Raw genomic sequence first — 25543 nt, forward strand, 5'->3', positions numbered from 1 at the left:
TAATATTTTAAAAAATATTATATATATAAAAGAGAATTATCTTTTAAGTTAAAAAATTAATATAATTAAATATTTATAAGTTAACTAATATAACAATAATTCAATAAATCTGAATATATATATATATATATATTAAAAATATTCATAAGTTTATGAAAATATCCATAAATCTCAATAGAATAAGGTAAATTAAGTTCTACCGCCATTTTATTTTCTTTAAAAAAAGGGAATACTACTATTTTTTTTAGGAAAACTATATACATATATATATAATATTCTTCTCTTTAATATGTTAGATGAGTTGAGCGAGTTGTATGATGAGTTAGAAAATATTAAACTCACCAATCAATCAACGACAATTTTTCAAACTGAACCAACCTGTAAATTCTAACCAACCATAGATTTCTGGTTGATTGGGCCAAAATTGATAAGTTCCAAAACCAATGGAAACCCGTGGTTTGACCAACTAGTTACTTGTACAATAATAACTTTATTAGTCAGATGGTTATATAAGTCATGAGATGACTCGGATGGCATAATATAATTGACTCGCAAAAACCTAGACTCTCTTTTGGATTTCCAAAGTCAAGGGGGTTTATTCATTTGAACAATGTTAGTTGAGTTATTATCCATTTAGTCATCAGATACCATACAAAAATAATGCGAGAATTATTATTTAGTGTCTGGTGTCCTGCTAAAACGTGAGTTTAGGAAACATTTATCTTTTGGATTAGTGGTAATGTATTTTTCTAATTGAATTCCTGTTGAGTTGCCTTTATTTGTGGGTGTAAGTGATCGTGTTCCAAGTTGCATAGATTGCAATGCTAATGTGCCTTCATCATTAATCCCAATAATTGCACCATTTGGATCGAACTGAATAGGCAAATTGTGATTATTGCTGGAACCATAGCTTAATTGTTTGTCATATCTATGATGGTGCAGATGGAATTGCCATGCATGTGCTCCAATTCCAAATAAATGATAGGCAGATGGAATTCTCATTTTTAGTAAAACATCATGATGAGATTTAATAAGAGAAAATTAAACAAATTCATCCTCTCTCTCTCATTTAATTTAGTCTTTTTTTTGGTGGTCCTACAAGGAGAAACCAAATTCTGCTTCCAATTAGACCTGTATTTATATTTATATTTTATAGGACATGAGCTGAAGTGTTTCGAGCTTATGGCCGTTTCATTACCCCATACATAAAAAAAATGCACGAGTGGCAAATCCCATAGACCCATACATACATAACGTATTGGTGTAAGAATAAGGATTTAATTAAATTTATTCAGATTGTTCTTTAGCTCCGGCCCTGGACAATACAAAATTATGCATATAATATTCTTTTGTAATTTTATATATAATTATATCATTGGAATATTTTAGGTGAATCAGACAAGTATTTTGTGCCTACCATACCATTATACCAACCGGACATTAGGATTTAGGTTCTCATGCATGCATATATCCGGGGCTCTTGGATTCCATGATCATTGAGCAGAATCGGTGAACTATGCAATTTACAGGGAAGATAATTAGATAATTCTTCAAACATATTTAACAAGGAGCAAATTAGGATAAAACAAAACATTGTACTATATTTACATTTCCGCATCAATAATTAGTACCAAGAAATTGTGCCACAGAGATCCCGCTTAAAACAATGCAGTCACATAACAGTTGCCAATCGAAGGAAGAAGCATTGTACAAGGTAATCTCTTAGAAGACATCAACACTAACAGAAGCCTTCAAAGTTAGAGCCTACTTGATGACCGCTGGTTTGTGTTCGTGTCCTAATAAAGGCGTCCCCTGCACTTGGAAGCGCCGCAAAGGCAAGGAGTTCCTTCTCCAGACACAAGCTTATAATGATAGTCATGTGTCAACTCTTCACCCAGAGCAATCTGTCAACAACATACAGAATGAAATGTAAACCATCAAGTACAAGGAATCCCCACAGACAGTGGATCACTTTCGACAAAATAGTAGTTCCTATAGATAGAGGTGACTTCTTACATCCCGACTTGCATAAAGACCGATGTGCGCACGCTCGCAATCCATGCTCTCGACTAAAACTTGGTGATTCACAAGATTCGGCGAGCAGCTACAGTAAAAGCAAATTGTAAGAGGAAACCAAACAGGTGTTTAGGAGGGAGGGGAAAAAAGTGTCTATGGACAAAATTTTGAGGAGCTACATGCTCACCTATGATTGATGAACCTGGACACATTTCCATATTTAGTAGCATCTATTATATAGTGCGCCTGTCCTTCTATCAATCTGCTCATATCGTTAACATGATCATCGATGTCATAGAAATAACTGCAATGTTCTGTGCCATATCTGGAATTGATGTACACCAATTCAGTAAAAGAGAAGGAAAAACAATGGGAAATGAATTGCATTTTCAAGAAATAAAACCTCTTGCGCCTGTTATGTGCCTCCTGAACATCTAAAACCTCTCCAATGTACTCGCATACAAATGTGCCACGTAGGATAGCCTCCCCAGCCCTTACCCCCCATCCCTACAAATAGCATGAGAAATGTCAAATAGTCAATGTGATAAGCCTTACAAAGAATCTGAATCAATCAAATGGATTAGAAAAAGAAATGAAAAAAGTTACCTTATTCTCTGTTTTAAAGACTTCCAACTTGACTCGTACTCCATTCTGTAATATTCTGTTTGGACAGGACTTATTGCATCTGCACCTTCGGTTACACTCATAGACAAGGTAACCTTCCTGAAGTTTTGTATGACAATCCCCACCAAAGGACAAATAAAATAATTATAAATAACTAAAAATGTAACAGACAATAAATAACAGGCAAATATCTGCTGTATACACATGCCACCAAACTATCAAGGGAACTGAAAAGGCAAAGCTATATGATTTTGAAATACACTATATAGGTCATTACCCAAAATTTGAGAGCATGCTGATGTTGACAACAGCTAAAGTCAGCACATATAAAGCAGCTATATCCAAACAAAAATATTTTGGATATTGAAATGATAAAAAGAGAGATTTAGAAACATACAAACCCAGAAATAAGTAAGCAGGAAAAGATACTATGTTCACGGTATAAATGACTACTCAACATACCATCACCAAGCAAAGGCAAACATCAAGAAGTTAATTTTTAGATCAGAATTTTGGATAGAGTGGCAGTCTATAATTGACGAAAGTATTACCTCTAATATTATTCGACCATTCTCGTCATATGGGAACCTGCCACGCATTGGTTTCCCAAATATGTCGTTCGCATCCTCATAGTCATTACCAAAAAGGTATACATGGTCACATGTTTCAGGACAGCATGAAGAATATGAGCAGGAACATCCCAATTGCAGACTCTGCAAATAAAGTAAATATGATAAAGAATATGTTAAATATGCATATTTTACAGTGCGTGCGTGTGTGTGTGGTGTTTTTTTTTTTTTTTTTGGGGGGGGGGGGGGAGGTGTTGAAAGAAGGAATATTAGAAGTTCAACCATGTGTGCCTAGGAAAGTAAATTTCAAGATTCACAGTGAGAACTACCTCCGAATCAAGACTAAGGGATTGATCAAGCATTGCCTTTGTAACATAGGTAAAGCTCTTCCAAGGCATAGCAGAGTCAGTATCTTGATCATTGGAATCATTCTTATTGATAGAATGCAAAAGTTCTTGATCTACTACACAAATCACAGGAGTTGATTCCTTCCCGAAGCTTATATCATCACAAAAGATTGAAGATTTTTGCAGTGACCCTAACTTTAGACCATGTGAATTGATGATGCAATGAAATTCATCCAGTTCCCACTCATCACTTGCATGATCTGATACATTTACAGATTTTGGCCTCACAAAACTATTAGGAAGAGATGATAAGGGAGAGAGCAATGCTTGATCCTTCAAACCATTGCAGCCTCTAGGACAAATAAACCCCTCATGATGCCAATTTACAATAATATTATGCTCAGCACAAAGTTTTGCTGCCTTCAAATATATTCTTTTAGGTAGAATTCCAAATTTCTCCTCAAGTGAGGCTGCAAGACTAACTTTGCAGCAAGCAGTGTGAGCAATTGATAGAATATCAAGATTGTTGGGCCGAGGTTTAGTCTTCTGAATCTCAGAAAATAAAATTTTTGCAACTCCCGAGCACTGATGTTCCACGAATTTACTAATCTTTGATGTTTCAGTTACATGAGGCTGTAAGGATGTTGTCACCTGAGGTTGTAATGATGTTACACGAGGTTGTAAGGACATGTCCCTCATGCCAAGCGATTTTGTTGCTTGGATACCTCTCTTTAGATTAGCATTAGCCCTGTTTCTGATCCTATATGATGCTGCTGCCAAACCTTTTTTAAATTTAGGACGGCTAAGTCTGCCAGATTTTAATCTATATGCATAGTAGCGAACCCCCTTCTTCGCAGGGTGGTTGCTAACTAGATTGGGTCCCATATGGGCAGCTTGGTGATGTCGACCAAGGTCAGGTAACAAATCAAATTTCAACCCACAAAACCTGCAAGTGAACTTCCGCAAGACACCCGGATTCTCAGAATTATTCTCCAAAGGAGCAGAGTTTCCTTGGACATGTTTTACTGGAGAATCTTGACCAGCTCCAGCAGGGAGAGTTTGCCGCTCAGGAGCTTTTGATGGCTTTAAATCAACAGGATGAACTGATAAAACATGCTGCCATAATTGCTCACTGTTTCCGAAATGACTACCACAAGGAATACATTGTAGAAGCATACACTGTTCAACAAACTGCACATGGTGTCGCTCTTGAACATGTGTTTCCAACAGTTTCTTGTTAGTAAAAGAATCCAGACAAATGGCACATGCATAACCCCTAAACAGCCACTGTGCTTCCTTTTTATGACTATCCATCCAATGGTTACCAAGAGCTTGGTCATCACTGAATTCTGCAGAGCATATCTTACACTTAATGGCATTTTCATTATCGATGCTATCAGTGGTTGTGGATGGCAAAACTGGTGGTTCTTCCATGATAGGAGATACATCCAAGTCATCACCGAATCCCCAAATTAGTTTGATTCTAGCCTTCTCAGTATGAACCAACTTTGTAAAGAATTCTCCTACACTAGTATCTTTAGAGGCTTCAGTCAAAGCCCACTGGAATTGAACATCCTTAGGAACTGGGTTTCTTAGTGATAAAATGCTTTTGAACAGCCTGTAGAAAAGCTCACATGCTTTATGCAAATGCACCTTTTGCTCCCACGAGTTGCAGTCCCTCAAAAGTTCTGTGAACACTTCTTTCGATACGATTCTACTCTTCCCATTTCTTGCACGTTTAAGCCAGCTAGGAAGGTGATTTTCACAATACAAGCAATATCGCTTAGGAGCTTCTCTACATGGATTCTTGTCATCAAAGGGAGGAGAACCAATACAGTGCAGACCCTTCGTTGCATCATAATTATCAGGATGTGTGGGATTCTCACCTAAGCTGCTTTTTCTTTGAAAGTAATCATCGCCAATGAATGACACTGGCTCCACTTCCAGTGGGCTTTCAGAATTTACCAACACAATGTCTCTGCAGGTGTTCACTGAACCAGCATAATTTTCTTCAAGTTTCCTTTTCAGTGTACTTTGTGGTGAATGTGAGATCTCTGTTTCATCATGAGGCTTGTGTTTCTTACAGAATAGAAAACCAGGTAGGGCTCGGTGCTTGCATTTTGTACCCAGAACAGTAGTACCTTCACACATAGGAGTATCAACTGGAACCAGCTTCTCAGCTTTTTCCGAGCTGCCCAAAAATCGAGAGGACAAATGTACACAACAATAAACATCACCATCATTTGCCCATCTCACACACTGTCTTCCCTTTGATTCAATATAGGCTATACATTGTCGATTCTTACTACCGGGCTCTACTGATTTTGAAACAGCCATTTCACTCACAGGTGTTAATTCCATTCCTTTGGTATGCAAGCAATCCGAATCGGCAGCCTCAACTACAATTTCATTCCATTTATTGGCCACATTACTAGTTAAATCGTTCGCAGCAGATACCTCCCTAACATCTTCATGTTTACCATTCTCAGCTGCTAATAGGCTCAATGTATCCTGATTCTTAAAGAACCCAAGGTCAGTCTCAAGAGCAACAGACTGATTCACATCTTTCCTTTCCGCTTGCGAAGCATGTGTATCTGCCCGACGAACTTCAAGTTTGGCCCGTTTTCTAGAAACCTGAAGGTTTGCAGCATACGAAGCATCAGGAGTCTGTGGCTGTGTGTCTTTGCTGCAAGATAAGGAAGGTGAAGTTGTAAACCATTTCATTACATCATGCTTCCAGGATTTCCAGTCAGAACCTAACATTGGTTGTGCCGGTGTCCTCCAAAGAGAGTTGACATCATTCCATAAAATAGAATCAGACAATTCCTGAACAATAGGATAAGGAATTCAATCAGCTAAAAATACTGGCAAAACATTGTAATCGATGTTTTAAACAGTTTCTGCATTCATCGTTCCATGTGCATTGACATATGTTCTCAATAAGCACCTTAAAAGAAGTATCATTGAAATTTCTTAAGGCATCCTTCAAGAAATAAAAATGAACACTTTTAATGTTTTACACCTTGTTTTGAAAGAAGTATCCTTTTTCTGGATACAATAATACAAGAATTATTAGCCAATATTACAAGGTACCTCCTTCAGCAGCTCTACAGATTCGGCACTATTCACAATATGACATCTTTCAGCCCAAGAGTGAGAAGAATGCTGTAACCAATCAGCATTTATGTAGGGCTGCAATATGCTCTGTAAGGAAAAAGGTAGGACAATACTTCAGTCACCAAAGAAGTAACTTCTTAAGAAAATTTCTGGCTCGGAGTATAGAATAAATGTATTTGTATAAGGAAATATAAGAATAATAAGATTTAAACATTTTTATAACTGTAACGCAGCTCAACATAAATTGCACTAGCTAAGGAATACATGACTAGAAGGTTTAGATTTCAACTTCAACTATATGTTGGTAATTCAACCATCAATGAAATCTAACAATCACTAACTGAATTATCAAGTACAGGTAATATATGCTCAGGCTCAGCCCAGGAGTTGGTGTCAAATTTAAAAGTGAAGAAGAATAAATGTGCCTCTTTAAGAACAGTACAGAAAGAAAAAAACAAAATCATGCGCAGACAAGTATGAAAGCAGTATTTTTTTGAATCTAAGAGAATGCAATCCATAGAACCATGTAGCAGTAGAAAAATGCCAGGGCCAACAACATATACAAAGTAGCTAATCAGATCCATGTCATAAAGAGTAAACAAAGTTTTTAATGTTGGCTGTTGACAACCTAATACAATAATAAGTTAATAAATATCAACCATTAGCATTTCACCATGTGATTATTTTAGCAGTATTGTCATGCTGAATCAATTTGGTGTAAAGCTCATGTTGAACATTATTAGCCAAAACACCCTAACCATCATAAATCATCAGAAATAGAAGTTTACATTGTGCAGCTTTAGAAGCATTCTTCCAAATTCTGAATAACCAGTACAATGGGAAGCACCCATGGCAAATTCCTTCCAGCCCTTCACATCACGGGCAGTTTCTGTCAGTGCCTACACCCATTGCAAAGAAGTCAAATTAGCGCTTCTATTTTTTATAAAAGTATTCAATTTAGAAATAAAAAGAAAAATCAAGACTACAAAAAGAGAGATGGAGAACAAGAAATAGGACCACCACCACTTACATTTGGATGAAGCTGATCAACAATATTCAGCATTCCAATAGCTAGCTTCTGCATTATAAACCGCCGTGCAATAGTCAAGTCACTTACCATTTTTAATCCTACCCAATGAGTCTTATATGCAATAGGATGGGGAAACTCATCGATTGATCGGACAAGCAGCATATCTGCCCAAGAATAATTCCTTGTGTGTGGAAAAAATATGACAAAATATTTCTTCCGTCCATGAGTTGGTTTTGCTCTCAAAGTTGATAATGGCCGGTCAGCTCTCGCACATCTGATGCCAGTCTGCCACTTTCCTCTCCACTGAAAAATCCGACAAGTCACAATACAATGAATGCAAAATCAGAAAAGCTTGAAGTATGCATGAGCACGTGTTTCACACAAAGGAATTGTGTGATTTTGACAGCTCAAGGACAATTATGATATGGCATTCCAGATCAATCAGATACGTAAAACGAGGATTTTGAGTGACTAATAGTAAAACTTGAGAGAAGCAACAGTAGAGTAATGAGCAACCAACACTCTCATTGTATGGAGAATTATAAACAATCATTAAAAGACTATCTAATTAGAGAATAAACAACTAAAGATTTGACAGCATAATCTACCCCTCAACCGAGCTTAATAGAGGCAAATGAATGAAATCACAATTTAACAAGTTCCCTCAAGCAAGAACGCTTTGGGTGTGGAACAAGGAGAATACACCACGAACACCTACCTATATTGTGCAAAAATACAATTTATTTTATTTGGACAAATAGAAGTGAAAAGATTGAACTTTAGGCCACTTGGTAAAAGAAGTTCTGATATCATACCATTAACCATCTCCACCAAAAACAAACATTAATAGGTAACAGCAAATGAATAGCTTTGTATCTTAACAACAACAAATATGGTTTACCTTGACCCATAATGCCACAGGTTCATCCCCCTCTAGCCACTTGGGTTCAGAAAATGATAAATCTCCTTCCCTGTTGTTTGGTGATTCGCTTTCAATCGTATCCACAACCAAGAGAGAATTTTCAGATGTTAAGCAAGGTTCATTTATCAAATCATCATCAAGATCATCGAGAGCGGAGTCTTCCTTCTGGTCTTCCCCCTGAAAGCCACAACCTGAATCTCTGCTGCATTGAACATCCGAATTAGTCGACAAATGACAGACAGTCCATTTTTCTTCACCTTGCTTTTCTATCTGAGACCCTTCCATTTTGTGTGATAATTCATTCAGTTGACCGTCTCCAAATTTAACTTGTTGACCATTTTCAGGGTAATTAGGTTCTCCCTGATATAAAAAGGCTGTCCCTGGACTCTGTTGAGGACGGTCAGATTCCCCTGTACATTGAACACCAGAACAGGGAAGTACTTCCATGTTACTATTTCGGAAACAGACAGTATTACACGATACACATGCTCACTGATCACTGGTGATTCCCTATCTCACCACCCTGTTCAATTCATTGCATGCAAAACTCAGTTTTGACGTAGTAGTTCATGAGTTGTGGTTGAAAATATCCAAACTAAATGGCAACAATGTGTCAAATAAAAACTGCAAAACCATCATCATGTGATCCACAAAGGTCAAATGTACACAAGTTCATACTGAGTGCCAAAAGACTGTTTCCTGACATTAAGAAAGCCATACTAAAATTTGTCTAGATTAGTCCAAATTCCAAGCAAAACGAAATTAGTAGGCAGGCAAAACTATATGCTAATGAAATTCTATCTATAATTCTCTATGGATTAGAAATGCTGTAGAATCATATAGTAAATATATTTACAGTCCAACTATTAAAATCTAAATTTTTCTACATTATTTTACTTATAGTTTTTCTTAATTTCCCAATACCTCTAGACATAGCTACCACCAGATAAAAACAAATAATTACAGATATAATGTATATTATAAATCATTTAAACTTCAAAGACACAGGACTATAGTGGCAGCTTGTTTTGTGACTAACTAAATACTCTTACCCACATAGCACTAAATACTAATAATAGTAATAGAGTTATACCTTGAAAAGAAACATCTCATATTCATTATACTTTTAGTGTAATAATCAATAATGAATTTTAAGAAACACAAAGATGTTTAGCAATGAAGCCCAATTGTTTTTAAAAACGAGCTGAACAAATGCATCTTAGTTTGTTGAGAAGTTTCAGAAAAAATTACACACGCCTCACTTTTGATGAAATTCAACCCTCTCCTAAAATTTAGGTACTATTATTCTCGGTATTTTTCTATTCTATAAAATGTGACACAGAACACCACTATAAAGATAATACAGAACTCTCCTAAAAGGTGAATTTCACAGTCAATTTCAATGTGATTTGGGCAAATAAAAGGAATTCACAATAAATTTAACCAAACTTTAGGAGGGGTCAGTATAATTTTGCCCAAACTTCATTGGATTCCATGTCATGCTATTTAATTTCAATTTCTTGTTGGAGCTTCAAAACTAGTATTCAAATATAAAGTAGTATGTAAAAGAAAATTATTAATTCGTTCATTACAATATTTGGCGATGGATTGTTTTCACAAGTTCAATATAATTTGATAAATAGAACCAAATAAAATATAGCACAAAATCAAAATTATAATCAAATACAAAAATGTGAAAATATATATATAGTTGACACAATATATGATTATGATTCACTGTTAAGACTCCACTACCCTCCTGTTAAAAAATTAAATAAGGACTTCACTACCCTTCCTCCCACCTGTTGTTTTATTTATATATTTATTACTTTTTTCTCCCGGACCTCAATTAAATGGAAGCGTAAGCAGAGGCTAATCAAGCATGTTCAATCTCTGTTTCAATTAGTTCAATGTGAAATAACAGAACAATCTTTATATGTTCTTCAATTTCAGTCAATCACGTTAAGATACATCCGTACACTAAAACGTGGACAAATCTTTCCATTGGAGATTGAACCATGTTTATCACCCTCATCCCGCCATGCCTAACCCCCATTGCTATCATATGAAAATTTTTAATTTTTGAATAATTTCTGGGATGAAAAAATAAAATAATTCACATCTAACTTCATAACGGATTAGTATTACGGACATTTGAATAATACATAAAATGCGACTAGCTGATTTGAATAAAATTTATCTAGTATTAGCATTAGAAAATTAAATCTTTCAGTTTAAAATCTTAAGGAAATATTAACGGACAAGTTTTATGTATAAATTTGCATATCAAATTAATCGATATATATTTTTACCCAATTATTACACATCCAACAGAAAATGGAACCTTAAAATTCATACGAGAATATGATCCCACAAAAAAACCCGACCAAAGAGAAACGAACAGCAAACATTGGTGATTCTGTGTTGCCAATTAGTAATGTGAACAGAAACAGATAACCAACAATGACCAATTGCATCGTTATCTGTTAATTGTCACAATGTTAATAAAAGGTTTTTTTTTTTTCAAAAAAAAAAAACAAATCCTTTGTGTTTCAATTTTATTTTTCCCAATTAGGGCACGAATCAAATGATGAGATTGAGAGCCACCCAGCAGAAAAAAATCCGTCACAGCAATACATTACTGAGAAGCAGCAAGATAAAGCTTCAAACTTTGAAGCCCGCACACGCAAAATCAGCACAGGAACATGCTCAATTTAAAGTCTAGCTCATAGAAAGGTGAAAACCCTTAATGGCGAAGACCCAATTGAAAAAATGGAACTAAATCGCAGCATTATTATTGTGGTTAGACAGTAACACAAGATGATAAACCCTAAGCACATCCACAGTGTGTGAAATCAATCATACGAAGATGCGGAACTTGGATGTATTATTGTAATTGTAACTAACTGCATGTCTCAAAATTGGAAAATTAAAATTTAAAATTGAGAAATTAAGTGCTGCAGAATCATAAAAAGTAAAATCGGGCATCAGTTATATAACCTCAACATATAATAGAGAGTGCTCCTTAAAACGTTGAACCAAATAGGGGTAAGATCTTCACTCCTGCCATTACTAGTACGTCTTTTTTTTTTTCTGTAACCTATAGATTTTTTTATTTTATTATAATATATATAGACATAGACATATGTTTGTATTAGACATAAGGTGCACAACATGTATAAGGGGGTCGGGGAGTTGAGCTAGCTAGGTCAGACACAAATAAAAATAAAATTGAGACACACAAAAAATGTGACATGAAAATAGAATATACATTGTGTTAGGGAAAATAGAGAGATAAATAAAAGGGAGGTAAGAAAAGGGGCAAGTGGTAATGTACCTTAAGGAAAAGAGTTAGGGAGGGAAGTTTATGCAGTGAGATGAGGGGCACCTTGCGCACTTGCAGAAGGGGGTGGGTGGGTGGTTGAAAATGAAATTGCCTCTCTCTTTTTTCTTCTTTTTTTTTTTAAACAAAAAAAAAATTGGTTTTTATGTGAAGTGAAAAAATGTTGTCTCCCTCTCGCAGCACTATTGGTTAATGGTTAGTGATAGGTAGATGGGGGCATAGAAATATAGATACAGATACAGGGTTCTCTTTATTTTTTAATAAAATATATATATAGCAAGTGTGGCTCTTGATTTTAGGCATGAAAAGAAAGAAAGAGGGGTGGTCAGCTGAGGCCCCGTGCCCAAATTCAAAGACGACTCAATATTTCCATTTTTTTAAGACAAAGGGAGGGAGAAGAATAGAGAAAAGGGTAGTATTGGTAATAACGAAAAAAATGGGTCCTTACCTTAGGGGTAATGGCTGGGTTAGAAGTTGCCAAGTTGGGGCTTCCTTCTGCAGCCGAGAGTGGTGAATTGCAGTCACCTCTCTTCGGATGTGTAATAGAAATACTAATGATTTTTTAGCTAAAATTTAATTAATAATGTAAAGTGTGTAATATATATTATATAATATAATGATAAGTTTGGATGGGGCAAGGGAGAAGCGGAGTGAAGGATAATCAAAGGGAAAGGACAACAAAACGCATGGTCGTAACGATAATGGCAAACCCAACGACGTCGTATCACGACTTCTTTGTTCTAGAATCTAGATCAACATTCGGTGTAATAATTACTTCTTCGATCTGTTAATGGTAAATTATTACAGTATTATTTTTATTAATTATTTTTAATCGTTTTCTTTCTATTACTTTAAATAGTTATTTATTTTCAAGTTTCAACTATTTGGAGGGTATTATGGGAAAATGAACATCTTACCCAATAATCTTCCTGATATACCACAAGTCCACAACACACCACATGACATATCTCATTCATTAGAGATTTTCCAATTCGATCTAATACATTTACTTGATTTTTTTATTTAAAAATTAAATTAATGCTTTTAATTTTTTTTTCAAAGCATTTACCTAACTTTCCTGCAATTTGTGAGTTGGGTTTGGTTGAAGTCCATAGATTGGTGTGGGTTGACCCAACAACGCAATGGATACCTCTAATATAAAGTCTATCGTATTGGTTTTTGTTGGAAGGTATATTTTTGTTTCGTTTTCGGGTATGTCATCTAAATGGGTCAACGCTCTCTTTCATGTTTCTTTTACTAACAAAACAGGACCCTAAAAAAAACTTGCGTCAATAACAAACCAAACATTAGATATAATTTGTTCTTAGCTTTATTATTCCTTTTGCCTTGTTCTAGGAGAAATTACTCAAATTAGTAAATTACTAAAAAGTGAAGCACAATCTGCTAGCTAAAATTACATGTAAATAATATTCAATAATGAATGTAGTTAAATAACGTATTAGTTATTAGTTACAACTTAGATGCATATCATAATTTTGAATTTTGATGTCTAAGTGACAGATACGATAGATGATAAAAATAAAAATAGGTTAGATGACCTATTAAGAGTTTATTTTTTTATTTGATTTGAGATAAAATAAATTTAAATTTAAGGTGTTTTGAACATCTAAATTCATAAATAGATTAAGTCTATTTATTAAAATATAAATAAGTATATAAATAAATTTTTCATAATTAAAAATATTAATTTTTTAAAAATTTGTTATATCTTTTTATAAATACATTTTCATATTTTAAATACTTAAAAATTAAAATATTATTACAAATATTAAATTTAGTATATTACATATAATGATATAAGTAACTTTTTGATAAGAAAATTTTTTTTAATATATGTATATATTTTTCTAAAAAAAGAAAGTACTAGGTATTTTAATAAATTTCACGCTAACCAAACTTAGTATTTTAAAATGAAAAATCTATAACAATACCATACTCAAGTTAATTAATTAACTATATATATTACATATGTAGCTATTACGAACGAAGACTGACGGGGCTATTTCTATCCCAGTGAATCGACATAGTAGAAGTTAAAATCTTTACTGCAGCTATGATTAACTCATGATTTCATTATTATGTAACTTAGTGATATCAAGGTGCATGAATGCATGGTGTTGCCGTCACATGTATGAAAACTACAGTTGCGTAGGTAAGAAAAAAAAGAAAAAAAAAAAAAAAACCTGAATGATGATGTTTTTGCGCCATGTCTACAAAGGATAAAAGCCTGTGGATACAGCAACTTGTCAACAGCACCTTATTAGTTGTTAAAGATATAAATATACATGTTTTTTCTTTTTATCAATTTAAATTTTTAGAAAAGATAATATTATAATATAGTATCAAACTATTATGTTAGTAAGATTTAGAGTTTGATTTTTGATAAATTCTAAAAAATTTTAAAAATAATATAAGACAATTAAAAAAATTGTCTATATAAAAATTAAACAAATACAACAAAAAAAAATCTTACTTAAAAAAGAATATTAAATATATAAATATTTATATTATCTCCTTTTATCAATTTAAAATTTTGAATTTAGATTTTTTAAATTTTAAATTTTTATTTAAAGAGTAAAGTATGATCTTTCACTATTTATTTTATAAGTGGGACAAAAAAAATATAAGAGAGAGACTATTTAAAAATGAATGATCACACGTTACCTTCTAAAATAAAATTCAAAATTTAATGGATCCAAATCCTAAGATTTTATAAGTGATATCATCACATCCGCTTCTTTCAAAATAATCCATATTTGCAAATTACCTATCTCACAATTTGTTCTTGCCACTACTGCCATGTGATCGCTTTTACCTACTACCTTCCTTAATTAAGTTGGAGCAGTTTTGCTTAATTAAGAACACACACATACGAGTTGTCATTCTGCATAAACTAGAAGCTTTAATTATTTGATGAAGTTGAAGAATAGAAAGTATGTGGTAATAAGGAAATAATTATGAAGATCAGAGAATGAAAAGTAGTTAAATTATGGAGGTAGAAGTGGGGACAGATAGAGAAATAGGAGGAAAGATGCTTTAATGATGGTTATATATGATTGGCATTGACTAGCTTGTCCTAACCTCTTTGGAAAGTTCGCCTTTTCTGTCACACAATTCCGATTCTACATTTTAAATAATGTACTAATGTGCCCATATTAATTAGCCTCTTACACAGACATTTAATTTGTACCAAAATGTTATGTAATATGTAATGTAAGTTTTGCTAACTCGAGGCACCATTTTCGGATGAGGACTATTGAGAACCAACCCCACAGGCCCCCTCTTTTCACTGCTACACCAAAATTTTGATTCACATTTTGGATACAATAATGCTTATGATGTGCTCTCTTCCTGGGGCTATTAATTATTTCCCCAACATATTTAAAACTCTGTTTGAATAGTCACTTTCTCTCTTTCTTTTATTTTCATTTTCCATTCCCATATAATATGGCAAGTAGTTGTTACCGCTCTCTGTGTCCTAGATTGTTATATTCCATAAGGCAAGGGAATCATTGTTATTATCATCACTATTAACAAATGCTGCATGCATTTGTGATTCCTGTCATACAGAACAAAAAGAACAAAGACAATGAAATAATAAAGATGCGTCATTTATGTGCATGTGTTTATTTTCTTCACGTATTCAAATTTGTTTCAAAATTCCCATGCATTAATTATGCTATGTATATAGTATTCTATAAACTTCAATTTTTGCAAACACTTCCAAAGAGGAAGTAATTAAGGAGCCATTAATTCCTAAATATCGTATTATTAATTATTACAGATGGTGAAAAAAAGGTAGATAAATACAAAATAATCAAGCACGTAATGATTGTGATCTTTCCAGTAGCTAATGTCACTGTTTGAGACAAAGTACTTCAGTCTCAAAGCTTATACGGTCATATGAAAATCAACTTTAGTTTGCTTTTAACAATGATGTGTTTTCAAAATTATTTTGGTTTGTTCATATGAAAACAAACAAACAAACACTATAAGCTAATGAAATATAGCTGGCAAGTGGCAACAACGACAAACCTATCACATAAATATAGCAAGTACCATTCTTCATACTCGTTTGGAAGCCCTGAGCTTCAAGCTTCCTTTGATTTCAATTATTCTATATAACTTCTAATTTGTCTTCTTTTATCAATTTCATCCAAAAAAAAAAAAGAAAAGAAAAAATAGAGTGTCACAGTCAAATCATTTTTTAACTTAGGTAAAACAATTTTACTATTTAATATTTGCTTTTGCTTGAGTGTTATTAAATCGATAAAAAATATCTTTTTTCAATTAAAAGATTTTTTTATTTTTTAATATATTTAGCAAATTTCTAAGAATAAAAGTAAAAGCACTAGAAAAATAAAAAAATAATTTTTTTGATAAACTATAATTTATATATTTTTTTAAAAGATTTTTTTCTTAAAAAAGATATTTTTTACATACTAAATGAATAAAAAAATATTTTTATCTTATTTTACCCAAACAAAATTGATAGATAAAAAAATCGTTTTACATGAGATATTCAAATATAAAATCACTTTTACTTTTATAAAAAATCTTTTAAAAAAATCATTAAAAACTTTTTTTTTCTAAAAATAACGTCCAAACAAATCCTTAACTATGTATGTTAATATGGTTCAGGGTTCACCTATCTAATCTATCCCTTGGATTTGTAAATTGATTTTATTTAATTAGTTTGTGGAGAATCTTAGTGATATAAAACTATGTGAACTTTTATCTTCATTATAGGGATGCCATAGATTTTTGTAATTTATATTAATCCTCAATTAAAAACTATATATCCTTACATAAATTTTCGATAATTACATGGATCTAGGAAGCATGTTTGTCTGGATTGATTTGAATATTGATCCATTTGCTTGATCTGAAACCTCATAATAAGCATATATAATTATATGCTTAATTTATGTTTAGTATTTGGTCGTTTCTGGCATTGAACATTGGCCTTCTGACTTGTATGCAGTGTATAGTAAGATAAAATAGAAGTTTCATTTGTTTATTTATTGAAACCAGAAACTTTGAGTCTGGATTTAAAGCTTAAAATATCATATCCTTCCAAAGACTACCTCAGCATGCATGTTGTTTTGTAGTTCCTAGCTTCACAGTGCTTTTTTGTCAAATTTGTCACTTATATATTTTAATGTTTCAAAAACTAATAATTACACATAATCTTCTTTATCAGGAAAATAGATAATAAGGTTGTGTGTTTTTCTAATACAGTATCATGCATTTATTATAGTCTCTCTAAACATGTAGCTTGAGTTTCAACATGGTTCTTCCTCGGTGTCATTTATCTTTTCTCTTTTAATCTGTCTCCGCATGTGTGCAACGTTGTTTGTCAGTAGAATTTGTGAGAAGACAATAAGGGAGAAACAGGTTACATTACCTCACTCCAATCCTTTTCTTCTTGTATTGGTTATGCAAAAGGTTAAAGGTCAAATACCCCACCATTAAAATATTATATTATATTTGTGGATTCTTTGACAAACATTAGTCCCTTAAATACTCAAGGACAATATGGGTATCTCCTCTAAAAAGCCATTTTTACAAAGAGAAACAGAAACCCCACAATAACTCTCTATTCCTTTCAAAGTATCCAATGTCCTTTATCCCTTACCTTTCATCCCTTTTGAGGTAACTAAATCCTTGCTTTTCTTTCTTGCAATCCAGTTTTTTGTTACCATCTCACTTGTTCTCTCTTTTTATCTGCCAAAACTATATACTGAAAAAATAGTGTTGAAGTAAGGTTAGATTTGTCTTTTTATTTTTTAGTCTTACAAGTGAATTTTAGACACAGTAGAAGAGACTTGTAGCAATGTAACTGAAAAATAAATGCTACCCCGTTACTACAATCATAGTGTATCTTTTTCAACTAAAAGTGAACTACTATCTGAATTTTGTCCCACATTATATTTTGTCTTGGTTGTGGTTCCATCAAATAATTGGCCTAATTGCTAATATTACGATTAAATTAAGGGATGGATGCAAAATGAGACAAAATGGTGGACGGAAGGTCACCAACTCCCACTTGCTTTCCAACAAGAGAATAGAATGTTGAAAATATGGCCTGCTATTTTACCATTTGTGATTTGCTGACTTATTTGTTTTTCTATTCATTCTGTACACACTAATGTATTATTATAACTTATTATCATATAGTATAGTAATAGAATAAATAATGAATATGCATCTTTATCTTTGTTTATATGTTGAGTCTGCACTTACTTAACAGTCAACTCTAAACAGTTGAGCCTCTCATACCTTGGATCTCTGTAGAGTTTGATAGAGTTAGACTGAGATTTTGGCAACTTTTTGAAGCTTTGACATCTTTTTCCCCTCGTTCATTCACCATTGTCAAAGTTATTATTATTCTATTAAAGCTAAAAAGAGGACTTCATTCTTCAATTAAAGGGCCACTCTCCTTTTAATGCAACGCAAAAAGGCCACCCTTTACAAAGGCTTGTAGTTGTGGCAGCATAGCACTAGCAGTGTCACAACTCTTCACTCTTCAACGACAAGGTTCAGTGGTCAAAAGGGAAATTCTTTTGTTTATCTCCCTTACATCCATGGTTTTTATGAAAAGATATATCTCTTATGTCCCGGAAGATTATGCTAGCAGCAAGTGATCATCATCACTTTGTGGTTACTTCCTGGAAGGAAACTCAACTATGCTGAAATGCAAAGTAGCATGTGAAGTCTTGGCAGTTTAGAATCTATTTAATGGTCTCTGGCAACTAACTTGGCCGATTTAGAATCCATTTGTGAAGTTTGTTGAGAGTTCTTGATTGTTAAGTTCCTTGGTATGATGTTTCCAGTGACTCTCTATTGCTTTTTTTTATCCACCGTTGATTTTGTTGTTTATGTGAATAACTCTTGATTTGGGTGGCTTTCAGTTTTAGATATGGGGATTGAGAGAAGTGGAGAAAACAAAATTCTTGGACTGAGATTCACTTCAAGTCACAAGCGTTCAAAGAGGTATACCTTCTGCTTCATATGCTTCAATTTTTCGCTTCTATTGTTTGTTGCATGGATTGGTGTTCTTCACATACTTGTAAATGTTTACACATGACAACTTGCTTCTATTTTTTAATGTGTTTTCTGTTTCTACATGACAGTCTTCCTGTTAAGAAAGGAGTGGAGGAACATGATAATCAACTTGAGGCATTAGACTCAATGAAGCTGGTATAGTGAACCATTCATGATGCTGAAATAACAATTTTTTTTTTCTTTTTCATTTTTTACATGGAATTGAATTGTGTAAATGGTATATATGATTTGAGATAAAGAGTTAGTTAATCTGTTTGCATTTTGTTGAGACATTAATGATCCGTGACATCATTGGATATAGTCCCCCACATACAACAAATTCTGTTTGAGTAGCAGGACTTTTGTGACTCTTAACAAGTATGGGTTTGATTTGGTTACAGGATATGGGTTACCTCACAGAATGCACTAAAGCTAGAAATGAAGTCCACACTACTCTCAAGCAAGAGGTACAATACAATACCATAATTGTTATTGGTCATGACTCATGACTCATGACTTTACCTTTTTACTGCACTATATAGCCCATTTAGCCATGATCACTTCATCATGCTTCAGTTCAGCTTTTTTCTAGTGACTACTCAGAATATTTCTGTCCTATTTACTCTGTCTATTTCTGTGTAGATTCTACAACTAGAGAGAAGATTACAAGACCAATTTGAAGTTAGATGCACCCTAGAAAAGGCACTTGGATACAGGCCTTCACCTCTTGTTAATGCAAATGATAATACCATGTCCAAGGTAGATTTCTCTTTGTTTCTCTTAATCATATTATCTATAGCTATGAATGATTAATGGAATTATGTTACATGTAATGTTATGCTATTAAGAACATTGACCTTACAAGTGTATATGAGTTTTGTGTCTTTGTTTTCTTTCTGTTTATCAAAACTCTTGTTTACAATGTTATATTGTAACTCCAGCCAGCCACAGAGTTAATCAAGGAGATTGCAGTGTTAGAGTTGGAAGTTGTGTATTTGGAGCAACATCTTCTCTCTTTATACCGTAAAGCTTTTGATCAACACTTATCTTCTGTCTCTCCTTCCACCAAGGAGGAAACTGTGAAGCTTCCTCAAACAACGCCGCAACCTCGGCTCACTCAAGTCTTAACCAAAACAGAATGCTCTGCAGTACAATCAAATAATAGCCATGAGCCTCAGACTCAGGGAAAAGAACACAAAGGAAATCTTCCAGAAGACATGCATATGTACTCTGGAGTTTACCGTTGCCATTCTTCATTGTCACATTATTCAGCATTTACAAGATCATCTCCACCATCAGAACCTTTAACTAAACCTCCCCGTGCCTGTCATTCTCAACCATTGTCCATGATGGAGGTAAATCTAGTATCAAGAATATGCAAACTGTTTTTGTCACAAAACTAGGACAATAGATATAGGGACAAAAGACACAATATTTCTGTATTTTCTTTCCTAAGAAACTTTCATATCCAGCTTGCCACCTTGATCATCAACTTGGTAGAACACTGTCTTGATTATTCTAAACTCTCACATTGTTTTCAAAGAAAAACATGACAATATTGATGGAGTGGAAGCCTTTGGATTTTGACTTTGAGTTGTTTGTAAATTTATACAGTATGGCCAAAGCAATCCACCAAATATAGTTAGTCTGGCAGAACATCTGGGTACGCGAATATCCGATCATGTTCTAGAGACACCTAACAAACTTTCCGAGGACATGATCAAATGCATATCAGCTATATATTGCAAGCTTGCAGACCCTCCATCATTGCATCCCGGCCTTTTGTCTCCCACTTCATCCTTGTCCTCAACCAGTGCCTTCTCCATTGGAGATCAAGGTGACATGTGGAGTCCAAGGTTCAGGAACAATTCCTCCTTCGATGCGCGGTTAGACAATCCATTCCATGTTGAAGGACTCAAGGAGTTCAGTGGACCTTACAGCACCATGGTTGAAGTAACATGGATTTATAGAGAAATTCATAAATCAGGCGATGCTGATAAGTTGCTCCAGCATTTCAGGTGAGCTTATTAAAATATCCAACTAAGTTAATGAATAATGAAGTTCATTATCTTATATTTTCATGCCCTTTAATTTGTAATGTTGTTTCAGGTCACTTATTAGTCGATTAGAAGAAGTAAATCCTGGGAAGTTGAAACATGAAGAGAAGCTAGCTTTCTGGATCAATGTACACAATGCTTTGGTGATGCATGTAATAATAATAATTATCCTCGAAAAGATAAAACTCTTGTTTTCTTGTAATACTCTTCACACATTTGTTCCCTTTGATTTGCTGGTTTATAATGTGTTCATTGGTATTTAATAGGCATTTTTGGCTTATGGAATTCCACAAAACAATGTGAAAAGAACTTTTCTTCTTCTCAAGGTAAATAGTGAAGTTAGTAGGCTAGTAGCATCTTTTATAGTCATTGAAGGATGAAACTCATAACATAACCTTCTGCTTGATTGGCCTTTGCAGGCTGCATATAATGTTGGTGGCTACACTGTTACTGCAGACACAATACAAAACATTATACTCGGATGCCGGATTTCTCGTCCTGGACAGGTTCACCCTATGATCCTAACCTATTAATACGAGTTTAATTTTAATGCACTGATGATATAAAATATATAGAACATGTAGAAGTAGAACCTTTGAATTATAGTTCTTAATCCAATATAGTACTAGTGATTAAGATGGTGCTTCTTAAAACTTGTTTGTTCCTGCAGTGGCTACGTTTGTTCTTTTCTCAAAAGAGCAAATTCAGAAGTGCAGATGGAAGAGTAGGATATGCAATGGAACATCCTGAGCCTCTTTCACACTTTGCACTCTGTTCAGGGAACCATTCTGATCCAGCGGTATTCAACCACTTCTTAGCTCTGAACCTGTGCAATTTATTTACATAACAACCCCATTTTCGATAATTAAATGCTAATCCAAGATTTATATTCATGGCAGGTACGTGTATATACAGCAAAGAGGGTGATTCAAGAGCTAGAAGCAGCAAAGGATGAGTACATTCGAGCTACATTTGGGGTACGGAAGGATAAAAAATTACTACTACCAAAGCTTGTTGAGTCATTCACCAAGGACTTAGAACTATGCCCAAGTCAGGTTATGGAGATGATCCAAGATTCTTTGCCAGAATCCCTTAGAAAGAGTGTGAAGAAATGGCAGGTGGTAAAATCCCGAAAATGCATAGAATGGATTCCACATAACTTCAATTTTCGATATCTCATATCTAAGGACATGCTCAAATGATTAGTTATGTAATGTAATTCTTTTTGTACAAAGTAGACAAGGTAGCAGTGAAGGGTGTGAGTAAATAATGATAATAAAGTGCATGCAGTCGCTAATTCGTCATAAAAAGAAAGAGAAAACGAAATTGATTTTTATTTGGGAATTGAGAATACACGAGGATCAGTAAGGAGACTCTCCAATGACATTTCCAGGGGGATCATAGAAACAAATGGTCAAGCTAGCTTTGTCCTTCACGCAAATGGCTTGGGAGCAACCAAGCTGCACCGTGTTCCTCCACACCACCTGCGTGTAAACGCCGCACTCGTGGTTCGACACGCACGTGTTGCTGCTGTGGTTGTAGAAGTCTTTCTCCTTCACCCACTCCTCCACCGCCGTGCGTGGCGCCACGCCGGCCGCAGATCCCGACCAGAGCTGGTTGCCGCCGTACTTGCTGGCCGTTAAGTTGGCGAACTGGCAGGCCATGTTGTTCCTCTGGTAGCGCACCATTAGGCTGGTGGCGTTGGCCAGCTTGTCGCTCCAGCTGAGAGGTTGAACTCCCACTGCGGCTCTTGCTTCGTTGTGTGCGTCTAAGTACTCCTTCGCTGGCGGTGTCGTTGCTCCTTGGCTTCCGAGAAGGAACATGGCAAGTAGAAGAAGAAGCGAGAACAGAGTATAACGCTGCATTTTTGAATTTAGGATGCAGAGTAGTGTGTGTAGGTGAAAGGAAGTCTTTTCTTAAGGTGTGGATAGAGATGGAGAAGTGGATTTACCATGTTGCCCTTAAACATGGTGCGATGCAAGTAGGCATTGGAGGGTGAACCGCAGCCTTTGACTGGAAGACATTGACATTACTGTTACTGCAAGCTGTATTGCTCTATCATCAATGGATCCATCCACCAATTCAATGTTTTATTTACTTGGCTTTTCTAGTATTTACTTACGGTACATCTAATTTTACTAGAATCTAGAAGGTAGAAACTCATATAAATCATTTTAAAACTAATAGCCGAAGAACCTTAGAAAATAATTTAATTGGTTAAATTATTTAATAACTTTTAGAAAAATTATCGGATAAAGATATTTAAAACATTTATTTTTAAAGATAATTTTTAATAATTAAAATTTTATATATATGTATAATCGATAAAATTATATTATTTTTGTTAAAATTAGGTCAGATAAATTAATTTGACCAAAGCCAACAAACTGTAACTTAAACGGTATAATTTTTTTATATTCATATAGAGATCGTAGGTTTGAGTCTTTTTATTTTTGATAAAAAAATAATTAATTTAACCAAAAAAATAATAACAAAATTTTGAACTATAATTTAACTGATTATATATATTAAATTTTAGTTACTAAAAAATATCTCAAAAAAAATTTAGATTTTTTTTTTAAATAACTCTTTAACTTTTAACTATCAATTTTATGCTATATTAGAATTCTAGTAATAATAGGAGGCAATAGCCAATAGAATTATTCATTAACTGATTTTTAAAGTTTTATTTAATAATTAAAAAACATGTATTAAATAAACATGGTTATGGTAATGATAGTGAAAGTAGGGTTCTTTATCGAAAAGGTAATTTTTTCTTTTTTCTTGTTGTTCTTATATTTTTAGGATTAATGGTCAAATTTGGTTGTCGAAAGACTTTTCAATTGTCATTTTTGTCTCTAAATATTTTTCTTAATCAAATTAATCTCTTAAAAATTTAATATTAATTTCGTTAATTCTTTGGTCAAATATTTAACCCATTCCGTTAACTATTTTTCATGTATAGTATTAAGTAACAATTCAGTAGTGATAAATATGAAGTCATTTTGTGGTTTAGGACGTTATGGTTAGAAACGACGTCATTTTCTATTTTGTCTCCTATTAGTCTATTATTCACCACTTTTCTCCTTCCACTGAAAACAAACGAAACACAAAAGGAAATAAATCACCGGTGACACATAACAGATTGCGACCGCGCTTGGTTGCTGTGGTCTTCTCCTTTCACTCAAAAGAAACAAAAAGTCACCAAACACAAAGAAGACGAAGAAACTCCGATCACCGGAAGTACGGAGGAAGTAATCATCGGCGACGCTGCACAGAGCGTGACTGCTCTTGTTGGTCTGGATCTCTAGGCCACCATTGCGCCGCCGTGGTAGGCGCGGTCTCAAAGAATTAATTCTGATATGGTTATATACGCTCCCTAATTTCATATCACATTACGCTTGTAATTCTTTTCTATTTTATAATTTATCTTTCAATCTATTCTGTGTCACTGTGATTTATTTTTAATATTATTATATTTTATGTATTTCATCCTATAAATTTAAGAAGTTGGAGAGATCCCTGCATTGTTCTATAGGAGTTTTAGGGACGTTATATCCAACTATTTGGTCTTCATAGATGCTAATGCTAATGTCATGCAAATAACAATTCAAAAAGGGATCGTGCTACCTTCATAGTTCAAGATTATAAACAGCTCTTGGAGAGTCATCATCTCTACCATAGTGGTTGCCTTAAAATGATCTTTATTGGAGAATAAGAACTTTTTTGGCAATGACATCAATGTCGAATCGACTTGGCATGCATCTCCATTAAGTGATGGTGGCCCATATGTGCCTTCAAGTAATGAACCCCTTCCATGTCAAATGCAACCTCCTAATTATTTTACCATATCACTAGACCAGCCTTCTTTTGGAAATCACTTATTCTGTTATTCATGTCTTCAACTGTGTGCAATCAACTCCCTTTCATGCAGACTTTCGAATGCTCTAATAATGTCATGACCACTTTTGGGGGAGATTTTACCAATCAAGATGTACCCAAAACACACCCTAATGTAAACATATCTCATTTTACTCTATCCGTAGAGGTAGTTAATGAGTATAATGTGGCATTTTTAGAAGGCATGCATGTTTCATTGGACTAGTTGAAAGTAACAGCTGTGAAAAATGATTCAAATCTTCTGTCAGGTAACACTTTTTCCTCGATTCTATTAGATGCAATTCCTTTAATTTATTCTATTGTTAAGGTTGTTAGTTGTTACATTTTATCAAGCTGAGCTGACCATTATGCAATGGTATGTATGTACTCTGATGAATTTTTTTTTAAAAAAAAAATTGGTTTAATAATCTCATTCTTCATTTCATCTTATACTATGTACTTAATAATTTTTCCTTTATATGTAATAATCTCAACTACTGCCACCCAAATTTGCAGCGAAGATTTTTCCATCTAAGCTTGATAAAGTCAAGGTTAAATATCCTAGCATATT

At 33.9% G+C, this 25543-nt stretch overlaps 3 protein-coding genes across 18 annotated transcripts; 1 reads left to right on the top strand and 2 right to left on the bottom strand.

Moving 5' to 3' along the window:
• Positions 1–1258: 1258 nt before the first annotated feature.
• LOC112800642 (histone-lysine N-methyltransferase SUVR5) lies at positions 1259–12547 on the bottom strand. 16 transcript variants are annotated; one of them, XR_011881774.1, is made up of 14 exons: positions 11963–12208; positions 11626–11725; positions 8605–9035; positions 7704–8006; positions 7462–7572; positions 6650–6760; positions 3539–6382; positions 3192–3353; positions 2623–2739; positions 2420–2523; positions 2204–2341; positions 2017–2104; positions 1609–1904; positions 1259–1514 (listed from the first exon to the last, which is right to left on the bottom strand). XR_011881774.1 is itself a non-coding variant. In XM_072236668.1 (13 exons), the coding sequence occupies exons 3-13, from the start codon at positions 9070–9072 to the stop codon at positions 1797–1799; spliced, it is 4554 nt and encodes a 1517-aa protein (XP_072092769.1). In that variant the 5' UTR covers positions 9073–9148; positions 11626–11725; positions 11963–12075; the 3' UTR covers positions 1523–1796. The 16 variants fall into 16 exon arrangements, 9 of the variants coding, with proteins under 9 accessions (XP_072092769.1, XP_025698779.1, XP_025698777.1 ...); XR_011881772.1 differs by lacking the exon at positions 11626–11725 and having other exon boundaries at positions 1632–1904; positions 8605–9148; positions 11963–12501; XR_011881771.1 differs by lacking the exon at positions 11626–11725 and having other exon boundaries at positions 8605–9148; positions 11963–12477.
• Positions 12548–18101: 5554 nt separating this feature from the next.
• On the top strand, positions 18102–22980 carry LOC112800643 (uncharacterized). Its single transcript, XM_025842996.3, has 12 exons — positions 18102–18810; positions 18904–18985; positions 19126–19192; positions 19438–19503; positions 19679–19795; positions 19978–20391; positions 20651–21054; positions 21146–21245; positions 21360–21419; positions 21513–21599; positions 21764–21892; positions 21993–22980. Exons 2-12 carry the CDS (start codon positions 18912–18914, stop codon positions 22293–22295), a joined length of 1821 nt encoding a protein of 606 aa, XP_025698781.1. The 5' UTR covers positions 18102–18810; positions 18904–18911; the 3' UTR covers positions 22296–22980.
• LOC112800644 (STS14 protein) lies at positions 22455–22958 on the bottom strand. Its single transcript, XM_025842997.3, has one exon. The coding sequence runs from the start codon at positions 22956–22958 to the stop codon at positions 22455–22457; it is 504 nt and encodes a 167-aa protein (XP_025698782.1).
• Positions 22981–25543: the final 2563 nt, after the last annotated feature.

This window comes from Arachis hypogaea, chromosome 5 (assembly GCF_003086295.3).
Source record: "Arachis hypogaea cultivar Tifrunner chromosome 5, arahy.Tifrunner.gnm2.J5K5, whole genome shotgun sequence".
Lineage (NCBI taxonomy): Eukaryota > Viridiplantae > Streptophyta > Magnoliopsida > Fabales > Fabaceae > Arachis > Arachis hypogaea.

What these genes read in the sequence shown, in the direction of transcription:
- LOC112800644 (XM_025842997.3), bottom strand. Translation starts at nt 22,958, where the DNA reads ATGCAGCGTTATACTCTGTTCTCGCTTCTTCTTCTACTTGCCATGTTC.
- LOC112800642 (XM_025842992.3), bottom strand. Translation starts at nt 9,072, where the DNA reads ATGGAAGTACTTCCCTGTTCTGGTGTTCAATGTACAGGGGAATCTGAC. An exon ending in CTGTAGAGCTGCTGAAGGAG is followed by an intron (nt 6,383 to 6,649) that starts GTACCTTGTAAT and finishes CCTATTGTTCAG; the next exon opens with GAATTGTCTGATTCTATTTT. An exon ending in TCTTTAAAACAGAGAATAAG is followed by an intron (nt 2,524 to 2,622) that starts GTAACTTTTTTC and finishes TGCTATTTGTAG; the next exon opens with GGATGGGGGGTAAGGGCTGG.
- LOC112800643 (XM_025842996.3), top strand. Translation starts at nt 18,912, where the DNA reads ATGGGGATTGAGAGAAGTGGAGAAAACAAAATTCTTGGACTGAGATTC. An exon ending in ATGATAATACCATGTCCAAG is followed by an intron (nt 19,796 to 19,977) that starts GTAGATTTCTCT and finishes TTGTAACTCCAG; the next exon opens with CCAGCCACAGAGTTAATCAA. An exon ending in GGATTTCTCGTCCTGGACAG is followed by an intron (nt 21,600 to 21,763) that starts GTTCACCCTATG and finishes TTGTTCCTGCAG; the next exon opens with TGGCTACGTTTGTTCTTTTC.